This window comes from Dipodomys ordii, unplaced genomic scaffold (genome assembly GCF_000151885.1).
Source record: "Dipodomys ordii isolate 6190 unplaced genomic scaffold, Dord_2.0 Scaffold10, whole genome shotgun sequence".
Classification (NCBI taxonomy): Eukaryota; Metazoa; Chordata; class Mammalia; order Rodentia; family Heteromyidae; genus Dipodomys; species Dipodomys ordii.
Window position 1 is genome coordinate 15,883,917 of NW_012267226.1, and position 9,807 is coordinate 15,893,723.

Below are 9,807 nucleotides of genomic sequence, written 5' to 3' on the forward strand. Positions count from 1 at the left end.
GGCTTTTTTCTTTTTGCTTATGTGGTGCTGAGGAATCGAACCCAGGGCCTCTGGCATGCAAGGCAAGCACTCTACCACTGAGCCAACTTCCCAGCCCCCCCTTAATCTTATTGAGTAGTTTCTGTCAAACAGAAACTAAAAACTCAAAGCATGCTGCTTTGAGTATTTATGATATGGGTATAAATATAGGTTGAGTGTGTTTCTTATCCAAAATGCTTGGGTTAAAAAATGTTTTACATGTCATAGTTTAAAAATTTTTTTGGAATATTTGACTATAATTTAACCACTTATCTTTTAAGCATTACTAATCCAAATATTTGAAATATGCAGTGCTCCAAAATCTGAAACTTTTTGAGCACCATATGGATTAGGCATAGCCAACCCATACTAATGTTTTACTCCATTTGTAAAGTTTAGAGAAGCTAAGCAACTCTCCACTCACATAACTAAGTACCAAAATGTTTGTACAGCCTGGATCTGCTTTAATTCCAAAGCCCATTTGAAACCTTTAATGTTGCAATTACTTAAATAGGTTACACATGGGCTTGTAGGAAATCCAGATGCCACCAAAGAATATGAAGCCCAAAGCCTTTTTCTCTACCTCTGTCTACCAGCTCCTCATTCTCCATTCTAGAAACAGCCAGTTTTACATTCCTTACATTTCTTTCCAGAGATATTCTGTGCATCTAGAAACAGTATGAAAATATATTATTTTTCCCAAACCCAGGTTGTGTGTGTGTTTTAAGGGATGAATCCAGGGCCTATGCATGCTAAGCAGATCTACCACTCAGACATATGCCCAGCTCTAAATACAGCTTTTTGTTGAGACTTTGCTATATAGAAATAACCTCAGCCTAGTGCTGGTGGCCCAGCTACTCAGGAGGCTGAGATCTGAGGATCGAAGCTAGCAGCCAGCCTGGTAGGAAAATCTATGAAACTCTTTATCACCAGTTAAACACCAAAAATCAAAAAGCTGGACATGGAGTTGTGGCTCAAGTGATAGAGCACTAACTTTGAACAAAAACGCTCAGGGAGGGCTGGGAAGGTGGCTCAGTGGTAGAGTGCTTGCTTTGTATGTATGAGGCCCTGGGTTCAATTCCTCAGCACCACATAAGCAGAAAAAAGCCAGAAATGGTGCTGTAGCTCAAGTGGTAGGGCACTAGCCTTGAGCTGAAGAGCTGAGGGACAGTGCCCAGGCCCAGAGTTCAGTCCCCATGACCGACCAAAAAAAAACCCTCAGGGACAGTGCCCAGTTTGTGAGTTCAAGCCCTAGGACTAGCACACACACACAAAACTTCAGGGTCTCTTCTCAGATTTGTTTGTTTAGCCATGAACTTTTCCTTGAGTTTAACGCATGAATAGCCAGCTTCCTATTCAATATTTCCACATGGAGGTCTTATTTGCAGCTCTTAACTTTCTATGCCCTACCAGTCCCTTTATCCTGCAAGCATGAGCCACCAGTGCCTGGCTTCATTTCTTGAAATGATATTAATGTTAACTTAGTTGTTATCTTCCATCCCTATAGATGTAAACTTGGTGAGGGAAAGAATTTACTTGTCTATTGCTTTCTGTTGTGCCAGAGCAGTGCCTGGCACCCAGGTGGATGCTTGGTGAATAAAATAAATGTACCCATAATAACTTCATAGGCACTCAGGGGTAAATCTGAACCTTTGAAGGTATACTCTCCTCTTCCCCATCCAAAGTACAACCTCTAAGATTTAATTTGCCTGTATACTTATAAATAATTGTGTCAAATATTCCCTCCCTTGTTCCTGGCTGTTATATCACCTATGACACCGTATCTTTTCTCTCTCATAACAGCAGGAGAGAAGCTGAGTGGCGTACAGTTGAGTCCCAGTAACCAGCAGGAGATGAAGAGTAATGTGGAGAAAGTACTACAGTTTGTGGCCTCCAAGAAGATTCGTATGCACCAGACATCAGCTAAAGGTCAGTGTTCTTCATGTTCTTCATGGACAGAACACACTCAGCTTTAGTGGTGCTCACAGCCTCTACACCTTGGTCCTGTATCAGGGGCTCTGAGTGGATTGAAATAGAAACAGCCTCTTGAAATCTTTTTTTCCCCATAAAGATAGGTATCTTCCCCCTCCTCCTCCTCCTCTCCTTCCTCCTCCCCCTCCTCCTCCCCCTCCTCCTCCCCCTCCCCCCCTTCCCCCTCCTCCTCCTCCTCCTCTTCTTCTTCTTCGGAGCTTAAATTCAGGACCTGAGCACTGTCCCTGAGCTTCTTTTGCTCAAGGCTAGCACTCTACCACTTGAGCCACAGCCCTACTTTTAGTTTTTTCTATGTATGTGGTACTGAGGAATCAAATCCAAGGGCTTCATGCATGCTAGGCAAGCACTCTACCACTAAGCCACATTCCTAGCACAGTAAGTATCTTCTTGAGATGGAGTGATTATCAAAATCCAAATGCTGGGACTGGGAATGTGACTCAGTGGTAGAGAGCTTGTCTTGAATGCATGAGGCCCTGGGTTCGATTCCTCAGCACCACATAATTAGAAAAAGCCAGAAGTGGCGCTGTGGGTCAAGTGGTAGAGCGCTAGCCTTGAGCAGAAGAGTTGAAAGACAGCACCTAGACCTAGAGTTCAGGCCCCACGACAGGAAAAAAAAAATCCAAATGCTTTGGATTGGAGCATTGGGTGGAGATAGAAATTCTCTATTTATTTAACTAATCACAGTTTGTTTGAATAGGAATAGAAAAAATATTTCAGAATTTTCATTTATCATCAATGAAGACAAATAGTATTTTCAAATTCTGTTGGTTTCCTGACCAAATATTATTTCAAATTATTATAACCTATGGTGGTGGTGGTTTTATATTTTTGTTGGTTATGGGGCTTGAACTCAGAGGCTGAGTGCTGTCTCAGAGCTGTTTTTGTTTTGTTTTTCCTCAAGGATAGTGCTCTACCTAAGCCACCACTCCACTTCTGGTTTTCTGGTATATAATCAAAGATAAGAGTCTCAAGGACTTTTCCGCCCCAGCTGGCTTTGAACCAACCATAATCCTTAGATCTCAGCCTCCTGAGTAGCTAGGATTACAGGCATGAGTCACCAGTGGCCTGTGCTTTTTTTTTTTTTTTTTAAAGATACTAAGGATTGGACTCAGGGTCTTGTGCTTGCTACTCAGGCATCTACCACTTGAGTCTTCAGCTTCTTTTTATATTGGCTGTTTGCCAGGTAGGGTCTCACTTGATGTGCTGTGATCCTCCTATTGGCAATTTCCAGTATCTCTAGAGATGAGAGGCAGATGTAAACCTGCCCAGTTACTGAGTGAGATGATATCTCATAAACTTGTTTTTTTTTTATCTCATAAACTTCTATGCTCAGGCTGGTCTTGAACCCTGAATCAAGTAGCTAGATTACAGGCTTGAACCACTATGTTTGGCTATGCTTTTTCCATAGTTTTCTTTCCTTCCTTCCTTCCTCCTTTCATTCTTGTATAGTAATAGCTTTTGAATTCAAAGCCTTATGCTTGCTTTGGCAGGTGAACTTTTATGCTTAGGCTGGTCTTCAACCCTGAATCAAGTAGCTAGATTACAGGCTTGAACCACTATGTTTCACTATGCTTTTTCCATAGTTTTCTTTCCTTCCTTCCTTCCTTCCTCCTTTCATTCTTGTATGGTAATAGGTTTTTAATTCAAAGCCTTATGCTTGCTTTGGCAGGTGAACTACACATTTTTTTTTTGTTGGTCGTGGGGCTTGAACTCTGGGCTTGGGCGCTGTCCCTCAGCTCTTCAGCTCAAGGCAAGTACTCTACCACTTGAGCTACAGCGCCACTTCCGGTTTTCTGGTGGTTTATTGGAGATAGGAGTCTCAGGATCTCTCCTGCCCGGGCTGGCTTTGAACCGTGATCCTCAGATCTCAGCCTCCTGAGTAGCTAGGATTACAGGCATGAGCCAACAGCGCCCGGCTGAACTACACATTTTGCTTTAGCTCTCTTCAGGTATAATCTGGGCTAGCTAGACTGAACTGTGGTTCTCCTACTGAAGCTTCTCAAATAGATAGCTGAGCCGACAGGCTTGAAGCACTACGCCCAGCTTTTTCATTCAAATTAGTATAACCTTTTTCATCGGGGAGGGGGTGCTTCAAGAACTTTCTGCCTATGCTAGCCTTAAAACCACGATCCTCCTGATCCACATTTCCTAAATAGTCCATCCATTTTTCTAGAAGAAAAATATTTTATAGGTTTGTGTGTGTGTTTGTGTGTGTGTGTGTGTGTGTATGTGTGTGTGCGTGTGTGAACATCCTAGGCAGGACAGAAGGGTCTCGGTGGCCACTGCATATGACTCCTTGTGCAGTGGACTGATGAAGGTGGGTTTTCCCAGGCTATGAGGAAGGAGCAATATAGATTTCCTGAGAAAGCAAAGGCTGCCTGGTCCTCTTGCTGATTCTCTAGAACTGACTATATCTGGTTCTGTTTCAGCGTCAGAAACCTGGGGCTGACTTCCTGCGGGTCAGATGAGAAAGAGAGCACAGGGGAACCCTTCTTTCATGTTGAATTGTTGGTTTCCTCTGTGTTGGGGTCATCCAACCACTGAGAGCATGCAGTAACTGTATTGAATAAGCTCTTCCAAGTTTTGCACATTTGAAAGGGTATGAAGTCAAATAAATAGAATTTTACCCATTTCCCTCGCTTTAGCTTTTATCACATCTATCACCTTTTCTTTTCTAGGGCAGAATGTGGAGTGCAGTGGTATGCTTGATCTGGTCCCCATGTGGAGAGGGCTTAGGGATCTGGCCCAGTAAAGTGGGCTATTTTGAGGGAAACTGCCACTCAGGGCATCATTGTCTTTTACCAGGAGAAGCGCAAACGCTTCCTAATTAGCCCTCTCCCTCAGCCTTCCACGCTGCAGGCAGAAATGATCCAAGAGCACGTTGGCTGTGCTACAAGACTGCATCTGAAGGACCTTTGATGAAATCCAGAATATTCCCTATGGCTCAGCTGGTCCCATATGACCGTTACAACCTCTGATTCCTCCTGTTTTACCTTTCTTCTCTCTCCTTTTTTTTTTTTTTTTTGTGTGTGTGTGTGTCTCGTTTGTGGGGCCTGAGCACTGTCCCTAAGCTCTTCAGCTCAAGGCTAGTGCTCTACCACTTGAGCCACAGCACTACTTCCAGTTTTTTCTGGTACTGAGGAATTGAACCCAGGGCCTCATGCATGCAAGGCAAACACTCTACCACAGAGCCACTTTCCCAGCCCTCTTCTCTTTTCTTGACCCTGGTGCCCTGGAGCTTTGAACTAAGGGCCTTACACTTGGTAGGCAGGCACTGTCCCACTTGAGCCATGCCCTCCAGCCAGGTCTTATGCTTTTGCTCGAGCTGGCCCAGAAAACAATCTTCCTACTTCTGCCATTTGAGTAGCTGGGATTACGCATGTACATCACCATGCTTGGCTTCTATTATTTCTTTTTTATGTTGAATTTCTTTCACTTCCTTCTCCATAGTGCAGGATTCCAGACATACAATGTAAGTCACTTAAAAGTGTCTAATAGCCACATTGTAAAACAGAAACAACTGGGCTGGGAAGGTGGCTCAGTGGTAGAGTGCTTGCCTTGTATGCATGAGGCCTTGGGTTCAATTCCTCAGCACTACATAAGCAGGAAAAAAAAAAGCTGGAAGTGGCGCTGTGGCTCAAGTGGTAGAGTGCTAGCCTTGAGCTGAAGAGCTGAGGGACAGTGCCCAGGCCCAGAGTTCAGGCCCCATGACCAGACCCCCAGCACCCCCCCCAAAACAACCAAAAAACACAACTGAAATTAATTTTGCTAATATACTTTGTCTAACACAATACATCCAGAATATTATCACTCACCATGAGATCAAAATAAGTTATTGAGCTATTTGACATACTACTTTTATATCAAATGCAGTGTGATATTTTCTTGTGTGTGTGTGTGTGTGCGCATGCCTGTGTGTGTGAGGCACTTAACACAGTGCAAACCCTACTACACAATTTCATTTCAGAGAAGTGATGTTTAAAGTGCTCAGTAGCCACCTGTGACTTGAGGTTCCGTGTTGGGTATAGATAGCACAGCTCTCCTAAGTTGCTGTCTGTCTGTCCTGTAAAACTTCTCACCTACCATTCCTTCTCCTGGATTATTCTTTTCCCTCTATCCCATCCGTTGAAGCACTCTTCATCAATCAGGTCTCAGCTGAGGACTCACTCACTCTAGGAATCCATCCCTGAGCCTTCTAAGATGCCTATACTCCTGTATTTTGGAGATCAGAATCTCACAGACTTTCCTTCCCAGGCTGGTTTTGAACCATAATCCTCAGATCTCAGCCTCCTGAGTCGATAGGATTACAGGTGTGAGCCACCGGTGCATGGCTTAGAAGCATTCTTTTTTGTTGTTGTTGGTTGTGGGGCCTGAACTCTGGGTCTGAGCGCTGTCCCTCAGCTCTTCAGCTCAAGGCTAGCGCTCTACTACTTGAGCCATAGCACCACTTCCAGCTTTTTCTGCTTATGTGGTGCTGAGGAATCAAACCCAGGGCCTCATGCATGCAAGGCAAGCGCTCTACCACTGAGCCACCTTCCCAGCCCAGTCCTGTATTGTTCTTATTATACCTCATTGTAATTTTTTTAACCTGCCTCTCTCATGGAACATGGCTTTGTGAAGACAGACTTTCGAATGCTGTACTTGCCTCTTGCATGTGTCATGTGTCAGACACCCAAGTCTGCGGCCTTTGTTTCCTGCTGAAGACTTCTTGGTCTGTTCTTTCCTTCAGATATTGTGGAAGGAAACCTGAAGTCCATCATGAGGCTGGTTCTTGCCTTGGCAGCTCATTTTAAACCTGGCTCTAACAGGACGGTGAGCCATGGACGAGATTCTAGAATGTCTCTGCAAAGTCACCAACCACACTGCGCCACTGCTGTGGCCCAGGGAGCAGCTGCTGCTCTGGCCGATGTGTGCCATGACATGTCACGGTCCGGACGGGATGTCTTTCGATACAGACAGAGGTAAGGGTGGATGGTGGGGATAAGAACTTGAACTTGACCTTTCACTGGCTAGTTTTTCTCTCAGGTAGCACAGGGAAATAGATGAAAAGACCTCCTCACCAGCCCCACACTGCTGAAAAGAACACAGAATGGTGATGGGAGAGGACATATCAAAAGAGAAAAGTTCTTTAGAGATGTTTATTTTGCAGTTGTTAGCACAATGTAAAGGAGCCATGTGTATACATTTTTTTTTTCTTTTTCTCTTTTTTTGCTCTGGTGCCTAGAATTTCAACATATACTTTGGCACAGTATGTTTTCTGCACTGGGAGGTACGCAGTGGTCCACGTGTGGGAGGCTGTACCCTGGATTGTGTCCAGAAGGCCAGGCTGCCCTGTAGAGTCAGGGCAGGTTGCATGTCAGAGGTCATCTACCTGTGTGTAGGGAGAGCACAACCCGGGGTACTGCGGAGATTGTCTCTGTGTTCCTTCTCTCCTTAACGTAAGGTGCTTTTGAGTGAGGGTTTTGTCTTATGTGTTCTGAGTGGCTGGGTGTCAGTACTTGAAATTGACCTTCCCCCTTGCTGCATTCCCTGGCTCTAGGAACAGCAGCATGGATGAGGAGATTGAGAATCCATATTGGAGCGTGCGGGCGCTGGTGCAGCAGTATGAAGGACAGCAGAGGTCCCCATCAGAGTCCAGCTGCTCCAGGTAAGCCTGGTTCTCTACCACCACTGTCTTGTCTGAAAGCTGCGTTCTTGGAGCTTTGTAGGGTTCTCAACTTCAAAGAACAACACAACACCAGTAAAGCAGGGGTGTCCCTAGAGTGTAGCTTAGTGGTAGAGCTCTTGCCAAACGTGTGTCTGCTCTGGGTTCAGTCCCTAACCACACTGTGCAGGCGCATGCGCACGAACACACACACACACACACACACACACACACACACACACACTCACTCACACTTTCTTCCCTCAATTTGTGTTTGGCATGAAAGGATCAGACCTCAGCACTCCCTGTGTAAGGTGCTGGTGAGCTGTCCGAGCCCCAGTGCCAATGCTCAGCTGTCACCACACGGGGGCCCAGTGGTTGGCATCTGTATCTCATCAGCTGCCTGTGTCTAAGACAGCCAGTTCTACAGCATTGTCCTGTAACTAGGATCTGAGACAGCTGTGTAAAGTTCATAACAAGAGGGGAAATGGTGCCGAGTTGTCTCAGCACCCGTGTTTCCATGTTCACTTACAGGTCTGGGAATTGTGGCAGATTAGGATGCATGTGAGCGGGCTAATGATGTTTATGACTGTAGCTGGGAGGTGGTTGCACAGACTGGAACAGTACACTCTGCTCTAATAAAAGCCTGGTCAATGCCAAGTGTAGTGGCAGAAAAGGATTACTCTCCTATAAACACATCCCCAGATCACATCAGTTATTTTTTTTCCTAACTTGATTTTGGTGCTGAATCATAAGTAATTCATGCTTTGATGACCTTTTCTTTCCTACCCCATCCCAGCATAGCCGGTTTCCCTTCAATCTAGTTGTTTTGTGCATGTATTGTTATGTGTCTTTGTTTATTCTTCCTACTTCCCTCCCCCCAAATTGCCTATTGGTCTACTTTGATTTTAAAAAAAACCTGCCTAATTTATTGAAGCCATATGGAACTTATGAGCATTTTAATATACTGGTAACATGGTTCAACTTTTTATTTATAAAATGCACAAACATTTTAAAATGTTTAGTTCAGTGCCAGTTAGTACCTTCCATTAGGAAGGTTGTGTAATCATCCAGTTTAATGAATCTTATCTTCATCAGCCCCAAGGAAAACCTATATCCATTAAGCAATGGCGCCTTCTGAATGAGATTCTAAACCATTGCTTCCTTGATTGGTTGTTTGGATTATCACTTGGTACAGAATCCGGAGATGTTTCCTTGTATAAGGAAGTCTATTGCTTCCTGCCTGCCTGTAGGCCTTTCATGCACTCCCTGAGCATTCGCTCTACCCTGATGTTTGCCATTTTCTTGTAATGCCGGTCCTTCACTCTCTCTGGGAGGCTCAATCAGCTCTCGTTTGTCACTGGAACCAGGGGAGGGGAGGGCTTGTCACAGCTATTGGAGACCCGGGAGGCTCTGCACGGCCACCCTTCTGTCCTGGGAGCCCACCTAAATGACCCTGTGACCTCTCCTCCGACCCCTCCCCGCCCTGGGAGGCTCCTGTTTGGGGTGGGGAGAGGCTCTGAAGATGATCTGAAAGCCAGCCCTGGTGTCCGTTTTCTTCCTCCGCGGCCGCAGGCGAGCCCAGGCACGGCTCTGCCCGCCTGTTGCTCCCTGAACCTCCGGCCAGCCTCTCCAGCACATCCCCGCGAATCGATCCTCAGTTGGGGACCAGAGGCCCAGAAACACCGGAGGGGAAGGGGGAGGCGAAGGGCGTTGGGGATTCGACTTTTTTTTTTCCTGGGGCAAGCCCGCGTCCCCGTCCCGTCGGCCTCCCTCCCCTACCTGCCTGGAGCTGGGCCGGGCTCCCCGCGGTCCGACCTGCCCCCGGCCCGCGTCCTCGGGAACCCGGGAGGGCAGCCAGTTTTCCACGCCGCGCCGACGGGACCACCAGCGCCCGCTCGGGTTCTTCCACCCGCAGCCCCTCCCTCGCCCCTCCCCGGCCCGTCCAGGGGCTCAACTCCCCCCCTCCCCAGCCCAGTCTTCCTGCCCCCCCCCCGGCCCCTCCATCTCGGGCTCACCTCTCCCCGTTACCCCCTCGCACCTATCCCGTCCCCCCTCCCAACACCCCCGTCCCCACCCGCGCTTTTCGGGGGGGGCTCCCTCCCCATCCTCCCCCCATCCCGGTCCCCCCACCCCGCCCCGCCCCGCCCCTA

General features: G+C 46.8%; 1 protein-coding gene across 2 annotated transcripts in view; it reads left to right on the forward strand.

The window, feature by feature from the left end:
* The window catches only part of Dixdc1 (DIX domain containing 1), a 52,536-nt gene that overhangs the window by 15,589 nt on the left and 27,140 nt on the right, over window positions 1-9,807 (forward strand). The window contains exons 3-5 of one of the 2 annotated variants that reach the window (XM_013009880.1): window positions 1,822-1,947; window positions 6,740-6,971; window positions 7,550-7,720. In XM_013009880.1, coding sequence (XP_012865334.1) covers window positions 1,822-1,947; window positions 6,740-6,971; window positions 7,550-7,661 — 470 coding nt within the window. In that variant the 3' untranslated portion in view covers window positions 7,662-7,720. Of the gene's footprint in view, window positions 1-1,821; window positions 1,948-6,739; window positions 6,972-7,161; window positions 7,721-9,807 lie in introns of those variants that run through there. The other variant, XM_013009878.1, reaches the window with a different exon arrangement.